Source organism: Myotis yumanensis, unplaced genomic scaffold, assembly GCF_028538775.1.
Source record: "Myotis yumanensis isolate MYYU_CA2020_CCGP unplaced genomic scaffold, mMyoYum1.0.hap1 SCAF_11, whole genome shotgun sequence".
Taxonomy (NCBI): Eukaryota; Metazoa; Chordata; class Mammalia; order Chiroptera; family Vespertilionidae; genus Myotis; species Myotis yumanensis.
Genome location: NW_027223762.1, coordinates 36,565,853 through 36,587,572, shown reverse-complemented (window position 1 = coordinate 36,587,572; position 21,720 = coordinate 36,565,853). Strand labels below are relative to the sequence as shown.

Here is a 21,720-nt window from a genome sequence, read left to right as displayed (position 1 = left end):
ACATCATTGTAAATAAGGCACATGTGAAAAGCAAAAATAAAGAAAGTTCTTTACAAAAAAATCAGAATTCAGATTGGGAAAGAAACACTTAAAAATTTAATTCTAGCCCTTCTCTCCCTTATAAATATGGGTCTTTGTCCTATAAAAATAGTTCATCATACTCAGAAAATATAGAGTATTTTTGTTTGTAATGTCTTAGAGCTCTTTAAGAAAAGTATATTTCCTCAGGAGATTATTTTGTATAAACACAGAGCTTGATATACATAAGGAATTTTTATACTCTTAATGCTCTCTTAATCATTAAAGTAGTTCATGATCATAGCATAAGAGTTGTTGACATCTTGGTTGCCCTAGGAGTTGAGCAAGAAATACACTCCCACAGTTAATAAGAGAGTCAATATGTTGGTCTGTATGTCAGGTCTTTGGGTTTTGTTGTGACATAGTCAGTCACAACTACATTCTGCTTAGTATGAGTATTGGACCTGTCATGTCCGGCTTCTTGAGCAGTTTCATCAGACTAGAATCACATGACCAAGGCAGGCTCACCAATTAGCAAAATCTTTAGATAGAATATGCCCAGATCATTTGTATAGATATGTTTCCTGGACTGGATGTGTATCTATATTGGATGAAAGCAGGATACCTGAGCAGATTGTCACCTACGTGGGCCTGCTGCCAACAGAACAAGCAAAAGAAACATGCAGATTTACTGAAAAACAGCTTCAGGGGATGTGGCACAGTTGTGGAATGCTGGGAAGCAACAGAATTAAACCTGCTGCTATATGTAGAGGGCAGTTCATCTTGTGCAAAGGTGTTAGGTGACAAGGTATTATTAGACTTAGGACCAACAAAAGTGTTTTTATATAAGAGAATATCGGCCCTGCACTAGCCATTTGGCTCAGTGGATAGAGCATTGGCCTGTGGACCAAAGAGTCCTGGGTTTGATTCCAGTCAAGGGCACATACCTCGGTTGCAGGCTCCTCCCTGGCCCAGGCCCCAGTCGGGGCACGTGCAGGAGGCAACCAATCGATGTGTTTCTCTTACATCAATATTTCTCTGTCTCTCTCTCTTCCACTCTCTAAAAATTAATGGAAAAATATCCTTAGGTGAGGATTTTAAAAAAGAGAAAGAGAATTTAGGCCCTAGACTTAAGTTGAGTGTCAGTTTAATGTGTGGATAGTATAGATCAGCAATGTTCAACCGGTGTGCCAGAGAATTTTTAAAATATTCAATACCTGACTATTTAGTCAGGGACACTGACCTCTTTTCTCTTTTCCCTGAACCATCTATACTAATAAAAGGGTATTATGCTAATTAGACCGAGAGACCTTCTGGACACCCTTCTGGACAAAGCCATGGTGGCAGGGCCGAGGCAGAGGCGATTAGGGGCAATCAGGCCAGAAGGGGAGGGCAGTTGGGGGTGATCAGGCCAGCAAGGGGGCCAGTTGGGGGCGAGAAGGCCGGCGGGGGCGGCGGGGGGGCAGTTGGGGGTGAGCAGGCCGGCAGGCAGAGTGGTTAGAGGTGGGAGCCAGCAGTCCCAGATTGTGAGAAGGATGTCCGACTGCCGGTAGTCGGACATCCCCCAAGGGGTCCCAGATTGGAGAGGGTGCAGGCCGGGCTGAGGGACACCCCACCCCCCTCTCCCGCACGAATTTCATGCACCGGGCAACTAGTCCTGAATAATAGCCTAATATGCTAAGTGTCTGGTCATCTGGTCGGCCATTCAACCAATCAAAGCATAATATGCTATTGATATGCTAAGGCCACTCAACTGCTCGCTATGACGTGCACTGACCACCAAGGGGCAGTCAACCAGCCGCTATGACGTGCACTGACCACCAGGGGGCAGACGCTCTGACTGGTAGGTTAGCTTATTGCTGGGGTTTGCCTACCAGGACTGAGTAACACAGGCCGGACATGCTCTGGAGCCCTCCGGTGGTCCCTCCCCAGCCCCAATTGTGCACTGGTGGAGTCCCTAGGCCTGGCCTGCACCCTCTCACAATCCGTGCTGAGGGAACCCCCCTCCCCTGAGTGCACGAATATCATGCACTGGGCCTCTAGTAAATATATATAGGTCATATAATAGAATTGCATCTTATTAACCATGTCACATAATAAGGTTACATCTGATTGGTTAATTCTTGGTACCAGAAATCCTTACATATATAAATATAGGCATAGGCATCTGATTTTTTTTTTAAGTCACTTTGTAGCAAAGAGGGTAATTATTAATTTTTTTATTAATGTTTAGCAAAATATATAATATTTTCTTTGGTGTGCTACATAATTTTGTAATCAATTTGTGTGTCATGAGATGAAAATGGTTGAAAATCGCTGGTACAGATGGTTTGCATATGCAGCTTATTGAACAGGTATGAACTATCATTTATTCTTGTGACGAATTAGCATGTGGGGTTTTTTTTATTTATCTTAAATGTAATTAAGCACAAAGCAAGTTCACCTTTGGCTGTGTAGAGGAATAGACTAGTTCCTTGCACAACCAATCCTTCACCATAATAAAACACATTCTTAAGAGAAGATATGGGGGAATTTGGAATAGTAGGCAATAACTCCTCAAATGAAGGTTACAGGTAGCATAATCTAAAAGCAGCTAAGTTCAGTGAGTATGGTACCTTCAGTAGCTTATTTGATGAAGCTTGTATACTTCCAGCTCACCTCTAGGTACTGCTGTCATTCTTCCATGTTAATAAGCAGCAAATTAATCTGATTTATTTTAAAGTATAAAGCTGGGAATAAACAAGCATGATCATTTGAAAATGTGATTGAATTTTCACCTGTTCTTATGCCTGTAATATACTGTATAGTGTTGTAAAACAAAACAAAACAAAACAAAAATCTGATGTATTTGAGTGCTAAAAGGGCACTCTTTCTTCACATGAATTATATAGATTCTTCTATTTTTTTAAAAGGAGTGTTCTTTAAAAGATTATTATACTAAATCTGTTCAAATAGGCTATTATACTATCATGAAAAGGTAGTTTAGTATTTCAGCTCTACTTCTGACATTTATAGAGCATTTATATAGTTAATTATGTTAGCCTTTTAAGAACCCCTTTTGAAGTACCTAATTCCATAACTTGAGAATAAGCCCATGTTAGAATTTTTTCTGTGCTTCTTGCTTACTTCCGTTTCTTCCCTTTTGGGCCACAGACTTCCTTAAGGAGGAGGTGAGAGAGAAGTGAATTCTTACTTCAGCCAATAGAATCTAGAATTATATAGTGTTTACCTATTTTGCATAACACAGGCTCACCCACACACATTATGAGATGCTTAAGTGAAAGAACACTGAGCAGACAGCTATTCACTGTGTGATTCCAAGTGTAATTGGGAGATGCTTTAAATACTATCTGGATTTTATCCTCTGGTGAGAAGGTTGTTTGTCTAGCTTGTGATAGCGATGGAATAAAGAGGTAGGTGTTTTGTGGCTTAATTTTAAGTGTAACATTGTCAGGGCTTCAAGGTTCCAGGTAAGTTTGTAAAAGGAATGATTTGAATCATGATTAATCAGATCATTTATATTTAATTGTTTCACATTTTTTTCACATTCAGCTTTAGACATGTGTAATGTATGAATTGCATTTTCCGTTTTAGGGAAGAGATTGAATAAATCTTAAATTCCAAAGGCTTTTGTGTATTTAGGGAGGCTTTACACTGTTACTCTCACCTCCATAATTAGTCTTAAAAAAAAGCATAAGAAAAATAACTGTCGACAGGAAACTGAAAACTCTTCCCTTGTAATGTTTTTCCAATCCAAGCTACAGTATTTAGTGTGAGTTGTTTTGTTTGTTTTGTTCTTTTTTACATATTTTAGAACTTAATGTTATCTGTTGCTTTCTTTTGAATTATTAAATTTGAGAATTACATTGCTCTCTGAAGGAACTTGGTAGCTAGCATGACGGTGCTGTCATTGTATTTTGGCTAGCTGTTAACAGTTTATTAAGAGTCTAGTTTTTTTAACCATAAATCTTCTCCTGAGTTGCTTTCAAAGAGATCTAGGCCTTGGGATAACTGCAGTTTAATTTTTAAACATTTTCAGAAGGTAGGGGAAAATATAAAGAATTTTTAAAATATTGAGAGTCTTGCTTTATAAGAATTTTAAGTGATGTTTCTACCTGGATCTTGTTGTTGTTCTTCTGATATGGTGGGAAGAGATTTAATGATTTTAGATCTGGTGATTTATGGGGGCAGAGGAACCATCTCTTCCTGCTAAAAAATGAACAATGATCGTCCCCAGCAGTGTTGTTTTTTTCTGAGTCATTTTATTTTTATTAAAAGAAAAGATATACTTGAGATTATTTTTCTTTCTATAGGAAATTCATGAAAAACTGAATCTGCTTGCTAGAACACTGACATGATGCCCAGTACTGTGTGTTTATTCTTTATCATTTTCTAATCGATTTGTGAGGGGGAAATACTCTCTTCTGTATATGTAGAAAAGGCAAGTGTCAGTGACGAGAAAAGTTGCAAATTACAATCGTAATTTAAATTGATCACTATTTACTTAATTGGAGTGTTTGTAATGCGAAAATACAACAATAATTAGAGTGGAGAGAGAACGTTTGTAGAAATATCCAAGCTATATGTATGTACCGTTTTCCTAATGAAAAGAGTTAAATGGGAATACCATACTGAGTGATTTAAAATATTCATTCTGCTAAAAAAAAATAGATTTTCTAAGCCTCCCACACACAATATCTCTAAATTGCTGCTATAAAAATTTATGGAGAAAACATTATGATTTGGTCAAAGAAAGATCAGCTGCTCCTTTTCAGAACATTTCATGAACCAAAGAGAAAACTAGAACTCGCATAAGAGGATACTTTTGTTCATTGGTGAGATTAGATATAGTTATTATTCTCTTTTTTTAATCCTTACCCAAGAACATGCTTAGAGAGAGGAAGGGAGAGAGTAAGATGAATATGAGAAAGAAACATTGATTGGTTGTCTTCTGTAGGCACCCTGACCGGTAATAGAACTTTCAGGTGCACAGGACAATGCTCAACCAACTGAGCCAGTCTGGTCAGGCGAAAAAGTTTTTGTTTGTTTGTTTTGTGGGTTTTTAAATCCTTATCCAAGGATATTTTTCTCTATTGATTTTTTGAGAGAGTAGAAGCGAGGGAGGGAAGAAGGGTGAGACAGAGAGACAGAGAAACATTGAGATGTTAGAGAGACACATCGATTGGTTGCCTCCTGCACACCCTCCAATCAGGACCAGGGATCAAACCTGCAACCCAGGTCCTTGCCCTTGACTAGGAATTGAACCCAAGACCCTTTGGTGCATGGGCTAACGCTCCAACCACTGAGAACACGGGCCACGGTGAAATAGTTATTTTGTTATGGTGATTTCCCTGTCAGTAGCTAACTTTACTGGTTAGAAACAATATTGGAGATTCAATTGTAATTTGAATTTTTGACTACATTTCCCCCATATCTTTTAAATAGAGCTTATAATGGAATTGTGAAACTATAAAAGACTTAATGTCCCTGTAAGAGCAGGGACTACATATACTAAATATTATTTTATTTACATGTGCTAGTGAGAATCAAACATTTATGCAGCACTCAACCTTTAAACAAATTGCAACGATTTTTGAGGCCTTTCGTTATATTTTAGGGCCTGTCATGTATTAAGAGCAGTAGAAAAAGTAGAATTAACTATATGGTGTTGAAGTTACTACAAAGAACAGATTATAACATTTGTTTAGATACTGAAAAATAAAGATGAATCTCTGAGAAAATAATTAAATTTTAAGTGATCACTATAAATTAATGAAGTATTATTAGGACCTATAATACTTTGTATGACTAAATATATACTAGGTATTCTTAAAAAATACTTTTTTTGTTTTACATTACATTTGTTCCTTGAAAATTACTGGCTTAATTTTCACAGTTTGAATAATTTCAAGAGACCCACAAGTCTCTGTATGACTTGTGTATTTAGTGAGTGGACCAAGCAGATGGCTCAACATCCAAATTTCAGTGCAGCTTTGTTGTTGTCATTCAGTCCTCATGACAAATTCTATGAGGTGTGGGAAATACTGTCATTATTTTATAAGATGAGAAAATCATGTGCCTACAGAGCTAGTTTTAGAGATCTGATAATTCAGAGTTGGCCCTAGGTACACTCATAACTTACTTAGTCCTTTATAAGTGTCTCCTGTAGTTTGAAGAAAACATTATCACAAATGAAATAATTAGTGAATAATTCAGAAAAGTGTTTCACTTTCTTGCTTTTTAAAATGAAAGGTATCAAAATTACCCAGCGCTGCTGCTTCCTCACTCTTCTTCCTCCCAGCTCCCCTTTCCATTCCCTTTCATAAATTCTTTAAGACTAGGATTCATGTAGTTAGGTAGATGGAATTCAAATAAATTCAAATACTGTTAAAGATTTCAGTATACAGCATTAATTCAGAAGCTGTGATATAATTACATATACAGACTGTTTTCTAATAAAACTATCTACATCATTCAATAGTAAAATTGCCCTTATATCATAACTTTTGTAATTCCCCAAAGAAAACCCCATGAAGCATGGTTCTATCAAATTCTGCTCAGTATGTTGGTGAATCACTTTGGTTCAGGTATTGCTCAGTCAAGTGAGTGGCCACACTTGTGTAGTAACACTCCTGATCAAAGAGGCTGTGGAAGGTGCAGTTTTACATCAAGAGAGAGGACATGAGACCTGGCAGGCACTGTGATTTGACAGGACCAAATACAGCTTGGAAATCTTGCACCTTTAAGCGGTGAGAAGGCTGAAAGGAAGCAAACTTTGAATCTTGAATTCATATTTTAATGCCTTTTATTAAATGCCTATTTTGTTTGTTTTCCATTATTATTATTATTACTTTTTATTTTGAAATAATTTAGCCTACAGAAAATATGGGGAATAAAAGAAATTACATATACATATATGTACTTAATTTGTGTGCCGGTGGGGTCCCTTGGCCTGGCCTGTGGAGATCAGGCTGAAACCAGCAGTCCGACATCCTCGAAGGGGTCCTGGATTTCGAGAGGGCGCAGGCTAGGCCGAGGGACCCCACCAGTGCACAATTGATCGGGGCTGGGGAGGACCGTAGGAGGGCTCCAGGGCGTGTCCAACCCATCTCACCCAGTCCCGATCAGCCGGACCCCAGCAGCAAGCTAACCTACCCTTCAGAGCATCTGCCCCCTGTTGGTCAGTGCATGTCATACAACTGGTCGAACGATCAGACACTTAGCATATTAGGCTTTTATTATATAGGATTATATAGGATATATATAAAATGTACTCAGCTTCACAATCTGTATAACCAGAGTATATTGATCAAAACTAGGAAATTAACATTGGTACAATATTATTAGCTGTAGTATTGAACTGTAGACCATATTCAGATTTAACCAGTTTTCCACTAATGTCCTTTTTCTGGCCCAGTATCTAGTTCATGATCCCATGTAGTTGTTGCATCTCCTTAAACTCCTCCAATCTGAGGATTTCTTTGTCTTTCCTTATATTTCATGACCTTGGCACCCTTAATGAGTACTGATAGTTATTTGTAGAACACTTCTCAATTTGGGTTGGTCTGGTCTTTTCTCATGACTAGATTGGGGTTATGCATTTTTTGGCAGCTTACCACAGAACTGATGTGTCTCCAGTGCATCATAGAAGATACATATCAAAATGTCTCATTACAGATAATATTAAGCTCCGTCAGTGGTTAAGGTGATGTCTTCCAGGTTTCTCCCACTGTGAAGTTACTATTGTCACCTGTATAATTAATAAGTCTTGTAGGGTAGATACTTTGAGGATATTGTTGTTGCCTTTTTTTTTAATCCATATAATTTGGTCATTGTTTTATAAGGACTAAAGAAAGCCCATATTACTCTATTTCTGGAAGTGATTTACCTGTCCACAATACATTACACAATACTTTTTTTGGAAGGTCCCATAATCTACATAAAATTAATATGGTTTACTCCTGGGATATAAAAATACGACCATGGATTCAGTGTTCCATTTTTTATTTCATAAGTTGGTATAGATTTAAATTGATTGGAAAATTTTTTATTTTATTCATTTTTTTCCAAGTTTAAATTTTATCCAAGGAACTTTTAAACAGCTTTAAATGATTGATTGAATTATTGAGAAAATTAAAATAGTTAGTATTACAGAAGTTTATTCCCGTGTTAGGGCAATAGCATTTATGTAATCTTTTGCTCTTTAATACTTTATACATAGTAGGAAAAGAATTGAGGTATTTTCTTGTTCATTGTTTAATTTTGTTTCCCAAAGTAGTTCTCTCCTCTCCCTCACACCTCCCCCCTACTCATATTTTCAGCAGTTCCAGAGTGTTGACTAGAGTTTGAATTGTAAACTTATCGTTTTCTTAATCTATAAAATGAGGCTCTTAACAGTTTCTGTCTCATGATCGTTCTGGGAAGTAAATCAGTTAATACATGTAAAGTGCTTGTAACAGTGCTTGGCACAGAGACAGAACCCAGTGTTAGCCACTCTGAGAAAAGGGTAGCATAAGCATGAGTTGACTGCCAGGTTGATGCTGACTTTAGAAAATGATAGAATTTCCCATGAATACACTTCTATCCAATGTTTTTGTTCCAAATAACCATCTAATCCCACTGAATTTGGTGTTTTCTGCAGTTTTGTTTCAAGGTTTTAATGGTTAAACCAAGGGGAATTTCTAGTTCTGCTTTCTGAGAAGCATATCGTCATTTTAGGAACTTTGGTAATCTAAAAGGATGGCAGGAACAATAAACATATCCTTTGTTGTGTCTTTTAAAATACACTTTCTAGATGTGGGGAATCAGTGATCATTTTTGGGTAGGGTGGTGCAGTTGTATTTAACCCCCCATTAAACAATGCCCTGCAGTTTTGTCTTGGCTGTCACTTCGCAGGGAGTACATGAAGCCTTCTGTTCCTAGGCTGTCTGAACTCAATTCTAATAGGTGTTTCTTCCTGATGGTACCCAGGAATTTGCCTTAGTGTAATACCCTGCTTTTCCTCTTGGGTTCCTTTCTCCCTTCCCCATTTTTTAAATGAACATGCAAAGTCCACTATGGGGGAACATTCTCTCTTCCCGTGACCAGCACCAAAAGAGAGAACGGGGGTTCATGAATCTTGAGTAGAACGCGACGAGGATTAAGGAAAAATGAAATAATGAGACAAGACACAGAAATAGAAGAAGCTGGGACCGGGTGTGGCGTCTGCCCTCTGATAGATGAACAGAGCCCCCAACACCGGAAGTAAGTTTAATATATACTCGAAGTAACAGGAAGTTACATCACATCTGGGTGGGCCTTGAGTTCCTGGCAACATAATGGGATCCACCCCCTTAGCACCTGGGCTGGAAAAGGTCAGACTGAGTGGCATCCTTGCCTCTTGGCTAGGACCACCCCCAGGGCGTGGTTCTGCCTGCGCCCTGGGTTCAGCTGACATATTTAAAAATGCCCAATGTGCTTGCCAGTGGCCCCCCACAGTCCACTTCATTTACAGAAGTTTTTGTTGTTGGTCACTACCAGGAAACAGGGTTGACAAATACAAGGAACATTGAGGAAGTGACAAAGGTTCAAATAATCTCAAAAAGCACTAGTCATAGTTGAATAGTTGTTACTAGTCTATACTAGAGTATAACTTGATTAGGGCTTATTTTACACAGATGTACTTCCTATTTCTAGTCTCTCTCCTAACTAGTCCCTTAATAAGGTCTCTTATTCCTAGTATGGAATCAGCTCTACCCAACCTTGTCTAGGTTGTGATTAGTGATATCAGAATACCCAGACTACTTCTAGGAGCAAGATAATAATTATACTTGATGTAGTTGTGATAGAAATTTAATGAGTTAATGTATGCTGAATCAATATGTGGGTTTTAGTTCTAGCTCTGCCAGAATTTACCTGTTTGGCCTTGAACTAGCCACTGGCCTTTCCGACTGACACACTTTGTTCCCTTATCTGGAAAATTGAGTTAAAAAGACTTTCCTACTAATTCACAGGGCTATTGTAAGAATCAAAGTAATCGTATGTGAAAGCATTTTGCTAATTAACATTCTGTGCAAGCACACTATACACCTCTATCCAAGATTGATTCAGATTGACACCCCTTTTTAATTTTTCTAGACATGGGTTCCCTAGGTCAAAAAGATATTTCCTTATCTGGCCTCCACAGGTTAACACTTCTCTAAACGTCAGACTACCCAGCACTGGCCTTATAGCTACTGCTATAGTCACCCCAGCTCCAGTCCCTTTCCTTCACTTGAGAGAGGTTGTTTCATTATTAAAATATCTAAATGCATAGAAATGTTAATAATTAATCACCATCATGATATGATGATAGATCCAATTCTCTCTCCCAGCCACTCTTATCAGTTATAGTGGAATACTGAAATTGCAGCTACATTTAAAGCCATTGCCTTTACTAACACAGGGTTAATAATAGCCCTTTAAGACATCTGTATGATGATGTTAGTAAGAAAACATTTGTTAAATACCTTAGTATGCGGCAAGTATCGTACCAAAAATAGGGAAAATTCCCTCCTAAAAACAAATTGTCATCCCCAATTTGAGATTTAGAGCAGTGATTCTCACAGGATGAAGGGAAGGTGAAACTATTTTTTTTTTTAATTGAGTTTGTTGGGGTGCCATCTATCTATATATATAAAAGCCTAAGCGACCGGCTGACTGTTTGACCAGCTGACCAGTAGCTATGACGCACACTGACCACCAGGGGGCAGATGCTCAATGCAGGCGTGGAAACTGCAGGCATGGAAACATGGAACAGACTGATGAATCTCAGAGGGAAGCGGGGAGGGCAGGAAGAGATTGACCAAAGATTTTATATGCATACTAGAGGCCCAGTGCACGGCTTTGTGCCCTGGTGGGGTCCCTTGGCCTGGCCTGCACCCTCTCGCAATCCAGGACCCCTTGGGGGATGTCGGAGAGCTGGTTTTGGCCTGATCCCCGCAGGCCAAATCCATGCACCGGGCCTCTAGTTGGTTGATAAAATTATATAGGTTTCACGTGTACAGTTCTATATGAGATATTTTTGATGATCACAACTAGAGATGCTATTAGCATCTCGAGGGTGTAAAGGCCAGTGGTACTGCTGAACTTCCTATAATCACAAGCCAGCTCCTTACAATGTCGAAATATTAGTAGTGCCAAGGTTGAGAAACCCTAGTTTAGAGGAACAAATACTGTCCTTAGGTAGGAAAGATGTTAATTGCTTTTCTATCAGGATGAAAATAAGTTATCCTTGTAGGTGACAGAATATCACAATAGCCCTGTTAATTAGTAGGAAAGTCTTATTGACTAGCATGTCATTTGGCTACCCTAAGGGGGAGGCTTGGAGTTTACCCAGGGAGTGCCTTGTATCATGGGAATAGGAGCGTGGACTTTACTTTCTTCATTGCTGTGTTGAAAAACCTAAAGACACTGGCAAAAGTAATAACCTCATACTCCTACTTCTGACACTATTGTTTCTCCTATCCCTTCTCTCCTTTTATGGAAAGCTGCTGCTTATTAATCCTGCTAATTGTGAAAGAAGGAAGAAGGTGATTAATTTTTCACTCTTATCAAGAAACTACTATAAATTTAACTCCGTTCAATTATATCAGCTAAATTGGTTTCATAAAATGGCTCCACTACAGATATACCAAAACAGTTCTTTCTGTTTGAGTTGTCCTTTTGAAATCAACCAGAAAGGACCTCTAGTATAGATGGAAATCTCTTTTATCAGAGATAATATATGCAATCCACATTATATTTTTCACCATAGAGCATCATAACATTTCCTAAAATATTTACCTTTTTTTTTTCTCAACACCTCTTTGTGCCTACTCACTTGCCCACCAAAAATAGAAGTGTTAAAGATGAATGTAAATATCTACATAAGGTCTGTTTGTTCCTTGTTTAATATTTGTTTAGCTTTTTATTTTTTCAGGGCAGGAATTTTGTGCTTGTGTTTAGTAGGTAGTAAGCAAAAGGCTGTGTGCAATATAAATAAAAGAAAATGTGTTATGTTGAGGGAGAAATTTGGACAAAGATTGATTTCTCAGTTTTCCTTTATGTGAAACAGACAAATATTATAAAAAGTCTTTCCTTGGGGAAAACTTGATATGAAAATAATTGTAGTGCACTGGCTTTCAAGAACAAATGATTAGAATGTTGCATTAGCCAGCCCGGCCAGTGTTGAGCATTGACCTATGAACCAGGAAGTCATGGTTCCATTCCTGGTCAGGGCACATGCCTGGGTTGCAGGCTCAATCCCCAGTGTGGGGCGTGCAGGAGGCAGCCAATCAATGATTCTCTCTCATCATTGATGTTTCTCTCTCTCCCTTCCTCTCTGAAATCAATAAAAATGTATTTTTTTAAAAAGAATGTTGCATTAGTCAAATTAACGAGACTATTTCAAATTAATATATATATATTATGGCTAACTTTTCATGTTTTTCCTCCACACACAAAAAATAGCACTATTCCAGAATATACTTCTTTAAAAAAATTTTTTTGTTTAAATTTGGAAGGTTTCTGCTGATAGAGCAATATATTTAATTTTCAAGGTTCAACTAAAGCTTCAAAGTAACAGATATTATATAGAAAACAGCCTTCTTATCTTAGGAAGATTTTTCTCTAACATTTTTTCTTAGTTTCGGTTAGAATTAATGGTGCTATTTCATGTTCTTTATGGTAGATCACATTGGAATCTAACTAAGTATAGGAGTTGGGGTCTGATTAACTAACTTAATTGAATACCAACAACTGGGGGCAGTAATGGACGCATTAGAATAAATTTGATTGATATACAAAGTCATTTCAAGTCCTCAAGTGCATGACTTTAGGAATTGATTTTGGAGAATTCTATATCTTAATCAGATTTTAAAACATAGGAAATATATAAAGAGAGTGAGTGCTAGAGCATTTTTGGGCTTTGTTAAAGATTCTACACCAATGTGAAGAGCATTTTTCTTGAGAATACAGGGTTTCCAACTTCTTTACAGCAGTCACCTATCAGCATGTATTAGAACCTGCAATAAAAGACTCAAGGAGAAATAGTTATCAAGGCACATTTTATTCGTAGTGTAAGACTGCCAGTTATATGTAAATTGATTATATGCCATTTAAATTGGGTTGTTTTAACCATGGTTATTGTAACCAATACTATTCAAGTGTTTTACTATAGGTTTTCAATTTTTAGATACATAAATAGAATTCATCTTTCAGTGTGTTCTTGTGATTGAAACTTGGATATCACGGATAAAAGATCCCAAGATCAGGCCTTTTAAGGACCAAATCAGAGTAAGAATAAGTATACTTAGAAATACACTGTTTTTCTTAGCTAATGTGGCCAAGGGCTCTAGTGGGTATATGCCAGCCCTACTCTTAATTCCTTGTCTAAGGTAAAAATTGTTTATTTTGCTATAGTGGCAATAGGACTAAATCTATAGTGCTATGTGCACATTACTTGTAAATACTTATTTTAGGACCATGTGGTTGCATATATTTCTAGTTCCAAAATTGTCTTCAGTCTACTTTAGTCCCTTAATTTTTAGAAATGAGGAAGCAGATTGCTTTGTTTAAAGAGAGCTAGAACTAGAACATGAATACTTGCTAGCCATGTAATAGACTAATATCAGCCAATTATGGACATTCACATACCACTGTCCAATGTTTCCCATATCTGTGTACTTACTCATACTATTTATTTATTTTTTTATTTTTGCTGGGATGTCCTTTATTTTTTTATTGGTTTTTTTTTACAGAGAGGAAGGAAGAAGGAGAGAGAGAGTTAGAAACATTGATGAGAAAGAAACATCGATTCAGCTGCTTCCTGCACACTCCCTACTGGGGATGTGCCCGCAACCAAGGTACATGTCCTTGACCGGAATTGAACCTGGCACCCTTCAGTCCACAGGCCGATGCTCTATCCACTGAGCCAAACCAGTCAGGGCTTTATTTTATTTTTTTAAATTAAATCTTTATTGTTCAGGTTATTACAGTTGTTCCTTTTTTTTCCCCCCATAGCTCCCCTCCATCCGGTTCCCACCCCACCCTCTGCCCTTACCCACCCCCCCCCCACTGTTCTCATCCATAGGTGTACGATTTTTGTCCAGTCTCTTCCCGCCCCCCCACACACCCCTTTTCCCCCGAGAATTGTCAGTCCACTCCCTTTCTGTGCCCCTGATTGTTATATTCACAAGTTTATTCTGTTCATCAGATTTTTTTATTCACTTGATTTTTGGATTCACTTGTTAATAGATATGTATTTGTTCATAATTTTTATCTTTACCTTTTTCTTCTTCCTCCTCTTCTTAAAGAATACCTTTCAGCCCTAGCCGGTTTGGCTCAGTGGATAGAGCATCAGCCTGCGGACTCAAGGGTCTCAGGTTCGATTCCGGTCAAGGGCATGTACCTTGGTTGCGGGCACATCCCCAGTGGGGGGTGTGCAGGAGGCAGCTGATCAATGTTTCTCTTTCATCGATGTTTCTAACTCTCTATCCCTCTCCCTTCCTCTCTGTAAAAAGTCAATAAAATATATATTTTTTTAAAAAAAGAATACCTTTCAGCATTTCATATAATGCTGGTTTGGTGGTGATGAACTCCTTTAGCTTTTTCTTATCTGTGAGCTCTTTATCTGACCTTCAATTCTGAATGATAGTTTTGCTGGGTAAAGTAATCTTGGTTGTAGGTTCTTGCTATTCATCACTTTGAATATTTCTTGCCACTCCCTTCTGGCCTGCATAGTTTTTGTTGAGAAATCAGCTGACAATCGTATGGGTACACCCTTGTAGGTAACTGACTGTTTTTCTCTTGCTGCTTTTAAGATTCTCTCTTTGTCTTTTGCTCTTGGCATTTTAATTATGATGTGTCTTGGTGTGGTCCTCTTTGGATTCCTTTTGTTTGGGGTTCTCTGCGCTTCCTGGACTTGGAAGTCTATTTCTTTCACCAGGTAGGGGAAGTTTTCTGTCATTATTTCTTCAAATGGGTTTTCAATATCTTGCTCTCTCTCTTCTTCTGGCACCCCTATAATTCTGATGTTGGTACGCTTGAAGTTGTCCCAGAGGCTCCTTAAACTATCTTTATATTTTTGGATTCTTTTTTCATTTTGCTTTTCCAGTTGGGTGTTTTTTGCTTCTTCATATTTTAAATCTTTGATTTGATTCTTGTGATCCTCTAGTCTGCTGTATAATATTCTTTATTTCAGTCAGTGTATGCTTAATTTCTAGTTGGTCCTTTTTCATATCCTCGAGGGTCTCACTAGATTTATCGAGGGTCTCACTAAATTTATCAGTGGTTTCTAGAAAATTCTTGAAAAACCTTATAACTGTGGTTTTGAACTCTATATCCAGTAGTTTGCTTTCCTTCATTTCTGTCATTTGTGACCTGTTTCTTTGTCTCTGCATTTTTTATGCTTCCCTGTGTTGATAGAGTGGCTTTCTGTGCTAGGTGTCCTATAGGGCCCAGTGGCTCAGCCTCCCCAATTACCTGAGGGGGACACTCTTGGTGCACCCCTTTGTGGGCTTTGTGCACAGTCTTGTTGTAGTTAAACCTTGATTGTTGTAGGTGTCACTGGGAGGGATTGACCTCCAGGCCACTTGGCTGTGAGAATCAGCTGTGTCTACGGTGGGAGAACTTCTGTGCTGGAGACACCCTTCTGTGGCAAGACTTGCTTCAGTGGGGCTTTGGTGCTCACTGAGTCTGCCCCCTGAGTGTGTCCCTTATGGATCTGAGAAGTTGTAATCTGGATGGTCCCACTCTGACCACTGGGTACACTGGCACTTGGATCTCTAAGGAGGTGCTAATTTAGCCTCTGCTTGAGGCTACTCAGCAGGAGCTATGGAGAGATCTGCAGATTCCTCTTCTTTGTTTGGGGTTTGGAGGTGCCCAGATGAGCCCCAGCTGTGAAGCAATGCAAGCTGCGGTGGGGCCTTGGGCCTTCTTTTGGATGTTCTGGCCCAGCTGCAGTTTGTTAGGTAATTTTAGATTGCAAAGGGCCAGGCCATTCATATGCAAAAGCCTCTGCAAGCAGCTTTAGTGGGGCGGGGTCTCATGGAATCAACAAGGCGGAGCAAACAGCTATGGCTGATCCTCAGCCCTGCCCTAAGAGGCCCCAGGTCTCAGTGTCCCGGTAATCGCTGCAAGCACCTCTGAGAGAATGCCGCCCTCGAGTTCCGCCCAATGCCAGACAGTCCAGTTTCTACCGGTATGAGTCTGGTTCCCCAGAGACTGGCCCGGAACTGGAGTTCAGAACAGTCGGGAGCTTGTGTCCCGCCCGGTCCGTGTCCTCAGTTGCCAGCCCTTTCCGAGTGCGCCTCCGTACCTCTGCACTTTACTTCCGCACCTCCTCTGAGTCTCAGTGTGCTTTTCTCTTTCCTTCTAGTTGTAGAATTTCCACTCAGCCAACCTTCCCTCATCTGAGAATGTCTTGATTTCCCCTTGTTTTGCTGGCTGTAGGATTATGGGTTGACAGTTCTTTTCTTTCAAAACCTGAAAACAATATGCCACTTTCTTCTGGCTTGTATAATTTTGGGTGAGAAATCCCCTGTCATTCTAATTGCTTTTCCCCTATAGATAAGGTGTAGTTTCTCTGGCTGCTTTCAAAATATTTTCTTTGCCTTTGGTTTTCAGAAGTTTAATTATGATGTGTCTTGGCATGGATTTCTTCAGATTGATCCTGCATAGGGTTTGTGCAGCTTCTTGAATCTATGGTTTTGTTCAGTCATTATTTTTTTTAGTACATTTTCAGCTTCACTCTTTCTCCTCTCTTTCTGGGTTCCAGTGGTACAAATATTAGATCTTTTGCTGTAATCCTATGGGTTCATGAGGCTATTTTTGTTTTGTTTCTTCAGTCTGTTTTCTCTCTGTTGTTCTGATTCTTTACTGTGTCCCTTCATTCTGCTGTTGAGATCATCCAAGGAGCTTTTCTTTGCTGAGATTTTTTTTTTTCATTTGTCCAAACATGTTTGTAATTGCTTATTGAAGAATTTTTATCATGGTTGGTTTAAAATCTTTATCAAGTAATTCTAACATATCTGTCATCTTATAATTTTGCATGGTTTTAAATATTTCAGTTCTTAATATAATGAGTGATTTTCTATTGAAACCTGGACATTTTCATATTATGTTCTGAGACTCAGGTTATTATCTAAACCTCCCATTTCCACTGATTTTTCCTGACATTACTTTGGTAGGAGAATAAGAGGTATCTACTGCCAGGTGGACATAGAAGTCGAGATTCTCTACTCAGCCTCCATTGACACCCAGGGGAAGGAGATCCTTATTATTACTGCTGGGTAAGGGTGGAAGTCCAGGCTCCCCATGTAGTCTCCCAGGGCACTGCTAGGCTGTTAGTGGGGGCATGTTACCAATCCTCAGGGGTGAAGGTCCTGGCTCCCTACTTGGCCTTCCCTGACACTGGTTGGGAGGTTGGGCCTTCTCATTATGGCCTCATGAGGTCAAAGTCTAGGCTCCCACTCAGCTATTGGTGCTGTGGGTAGAGGTAAAACCACAGTTTTCTGTGGTGTTTGGCTGCAGTAGAGCAGCTATTGTCAAAAGTTTTCAGTCTTGCTAAGGCTGCTCCTTTCTTGTTTTTGTTTTTTGACTAGAGAGACTTTGTTGGGACTTTTTTTTTTTTTTAATCTGCTAGTTGGCATTTCAGGTTGCTGGATTCTTCAGCTCCAAATCTGGGATATATTTGGCAAAAAGAAAACCCAGGGAACTCATCATTGTGTCATTCCTTGGACCCTGCGGTTCCTAGCTGGTCTGCCTTCTCTCTGCTTTTCAGAATCTTCTTATGCTTGTTTGTTTGTTTGTTTTAAATACATTTTTATTGATTTTGGAGAGGAAGGGAGAGGGAGAAAGAGAAACATCAATGATCAGAATCATTGATTGGCTGTCTCCTGCATGCCCCCTATTGGGGATTGAGCCCACAACCCAGGCATGTGCCCTAACCAGGAATCAAACCATGACCTCTTGGTTCATAGGTCAACACTCAACCACTGAGCCACGCTGGCCAGGCTCTTCTTATGTTTTATATTTAATGTCCAGGGTTTTTAGTTGTACTTAGTGTAAATAATAGGGAAAAATATGTCTACTCTATCTTCCTGGAGGTGGAAGTCCCCAAATGCACATTTTAATCCATTTAAACAGTTGTATCAAAATATAATCATTATTGGGGGAAATGTTTCATACTTTGAATATTATCTGATAATTTGCATAATACTGTGCTCACAAAGTCAGCTAGAAAATAACATCTTTATTTAAACTGAAATTTATTGTTCATATTATTAATGAAAACTTTTCCCCTCTAGGAAATAATGCAAAAGGTGTCCCAAGGCTCCTGACCAGTGAACAAAGATTTGAGAAAAACGACAGCCAAGCTCATGTTTTCTCCTGATCAAGAAAATCATCCATCCAAAGCACCAGTAAAATATGGGGAACTCATTGTCTTAGGGTAAGGTTTCCCCATCTGATGACATAAAATTGAGTAATATATGGTAACTTTAAAAGTATTTTTTTAGAATTTATACCCTACCTATTTCCAGAAAGGGCTTAAAGCTGCAGGGTAACATTACCAAATCAGGAGACTCTTTTAATTATCAGTTTTATGCTATCACTTATAAGTGTACAAATACTGCATAAACTTTGCCTCACCCTCACCCCCAGAAAGGACAGAGCTTCTTAAAGGTGAAATGAAAAATATGTCTAGAGAGTCACATAATCATTCCATTTGTCTTTCCTATTCCTTGTTTTAGAAAAATTTGCTTTGGCTGACTTTATAATTTTTTTATAAAGAGTCAGTACAGCCCTAGCTGGATAGATAGAGCATCAGCCTGCAGACTGAAGGGTCCCAGGTTCAATTCTGGTCAAGGACATATGCCCGGGTTGCAGGCTCAATCCCCAGTAGGGGACATGCAGGAGGCAGCTGATCAGTGATTCTCATCATTGATGTTTCTATCTCCCTCTCCCTCTCCCTCTCTCTTCTTCTCTGAAATCAATAAAAAATATATGTATTTTTTAAAAGTCAGTACAGTTTTTACATATGGCAGTTTTTGAGTGAACTCCCTTCTCCTCCTTGTCAACCACTAATGTAGGCCATTTTACAATCACATTCTCCTCCAACCTCAAAACTGTCTCTATTCCCTGCCTCATTTCCCCCCAGATTGACCGTGATTTCAAGGTGGGAGGGGGGGAAAAGTGAATGAAGAGAAATTATTATTAAGCTGCTTATGCCATAATGAAGCAGTAAAGAATGAAAAAAAAGCATGACAAACACCTGGATCCAAATTCTAGCTATGCCAGTGTCACGTGTGTGACCTTCAGAAAATACCTTAATTCCTTTGAGTCTCTAAGGAACTTCATTCCTCTGAGGAATAACTTAATTCCTAACGTATAAAAGTGGAGAGTGATACCAGTCTCACAGAGTTTTTTATGAGGATGGATTAAGTGAGGTGCTGTATGGGGTAGAACCGAAGAGTTCCTACTACATAGTAAACACCAGATGTTTTGTTTTGAACTTTTTCCCTAGTAGTTCAGTCCTTGCTCACTTGCTTACCTACAGAACATATATGTATCTTATCATGGAGAAATGGTCATAATGTCTGAATAACAAAAGTATGTTTAACTGCTGCTTAGCAGGCATCTCAGTTGGACAGGTTTTTGCCAACATAATGTGAATGTGTATGTATATGTTCAGGTGGCTGAGACTTAACAAACAAGTCTAAAAATACCATATTTCAAAAGTTCAGCTATTTAAAGTGTTAAGTTCACAATTAAAGGTGATTCTATTTTGAACAATTTATATTGTACTTTTAAAGGTTAGATTAGCACATGCAAACATTAACCTTTAGAAAAAAATAGAATGAGTCATGAGGAGTCAGATATGCCACTAATCATCTCTTTGAAGAAAAATATAGGTAACTTGAAGTAATATTGAAAAAAAGAATGACAAATACCACAATTCAAATTCTAGCTTTATATGTATAATACAAACAGTAGTTCTATGTGACTTAGAATGTGGCCAGGAGGAATCTCATTTTGTTTTCTACTCAGGCAACTGGGGATCAGCAATTGCTAAAAAGAATTTTAGATACTTATATTGTGTTAATAGATAATTGGGGATTGATCCTATAAGGCAAAGTAACACATTTGTTAGAATTGTATGGTTCTTACAAGAGATCACCTAATCTTTTTTCTCCCCTAATCAGGTATAATGGGTCTCTCCCAAACGGCGATAGAGGAAGAAGGAAAAGTAGATTTGCTTTATTTAAAAGACCTAAGGCAAATGGGGTGAAGCCCAGCACTGTGCATATTGCTTGTACTCCTCAGGCTGCAAAGGTAAAAAAACAAAACAAAAACTGTGAATTAACTTGGAGAAATTGAAAGACTTGTACATGTTGTTTATATTCTCTAGCATTCCCTTCACATTCTATACCAGAAGTTTCCTTTTGTTTGGATAGGAGAACACACGTTGGAGACATGATATTTGAAGGGCTGCCATATGAAAGGGCATCAACTTTTTTTAAAATGACAAACGAGAATCAGTAGGTGGAAATTAGAAAGAAACATCTCTTTTCCTATTAAGCCAGAGCAAGGGTAGGTTTGGGGCTTTATCTAATATTTAGAATTGTGTAGCTGTCAGCCCTGAGAAGTAGGACGTTCCTGCTCTTACTAAAGGCCCCTTGCCTAGGCTTGGCAAGGAATGTAGTATATAAGAAGTATATTCAGGTATTAGAAGCATGTTTAGATGAGGCAAATTTAGAGAGGAAGGGAGAGGGAGAAAGAAATCGAAACATTAATGATGAGAGAAAATCATTAATCCGCTGCCTCCTGCATGCCCCCTACTGGGGATCAAGCCCACATGTGCCCCAACTGGGATTGAACCAGGACCTCCTGGTTCATGGCTCAACCACTGAGCCACACTAGCTGGGCTGGATGAGGCAATTTTTTAAATTAAGGGTTTTTCTCAAAGATTCTATGGATGCTCTTACTTTTATTTATTTATATTATTGTTTTATGACCTTCATAGGTTTTAGCGTAATGTGTTGAAAAAAGTAGACTTCCATAATTATTAAAATCTCCAGAACCTGGGCCACCATTTCAGGACACTTAGACTTTGCCTAGAGTGATAGACAATTAGGGGGAGTTTTAGATCTCCACATTTCCTGTAAATCCTGTACTTGCAGTTGTATAACACAAACTGAACTTGATACTGTGATGAGTGAATAAAAATTAAAGAGTTCCTTGACTTAGGGAAGTATCTATATCTGTAGCCAAGCATCCTCAGGATGTATACCAATATTATACCATCTGAGGTGTATCTTTGTAAGCTAAGTAACGAGAGACAGAGAAATGGGTATATAATGCCTTGTTTTGGGTCATAACTCTAGTCCTTGGAGTTAGTCAGATTTTTGGCTTTGTTTTATATTCATTGTGGTGTCTAAAACAGTCCTCATGCCTTGGCTAGGCCTCCTCTATTACTATTTGAGAACCAGTGAATGTAGAAAAGGGATAGTTTCTTTTAGGTGTTTCTTTTTGCTCCTTTGAAGAGAACGGATGAGCTAAGCAGGTGGTGGAAGTGGACAACTTATTGATCCAATCAGAAGAGCTTCTTTTCAGTATTTCCCCATTGGAATGCTTTGGCATTTTGGATGTGCCAATTATTCTTTGTGCAGGGCTGTATCACATATTGCAGGACAACTTTTAAGC

General features: G+C 38.7%; 1 protein-coding gene across 2 annotated transcripts in view; it reads left to right on the top strand.

Moving 5' to 3' along the window:
- The window catches only part of PELI1 (pellino E3 ubiquitin protein ligase 1), a 54,862-nt gene that overhangs the window by 24,209 nt on the left and 8,933 nt on the right, over positions 1-21,720 (top strand). Inside the window, exons 1-3 of one of the 2 annotated variants that reach the window (XM_070429335.1) lie at positions 3,349-3,431; positions 18,324-18,466; positions 20,220-20,349. In XM_070429335.1, coding sequence (XP_070285436.1) covers positions 18,396-18,466; positions 20,220-20,349 — 201 coding nt within the window. In that variant the 5' untranslated portion in view covers positions 3,349-3,431; positions 18,324-18,395. Of the gene's footprint in view, positions 1-3,348; positions 3,432-18,323; positions 18,467-20,219; positions 20,350-21,720 lie in introns of those variants that run through there. The other variant, XM_070429334.1, reaches the window with a different exon arrangement.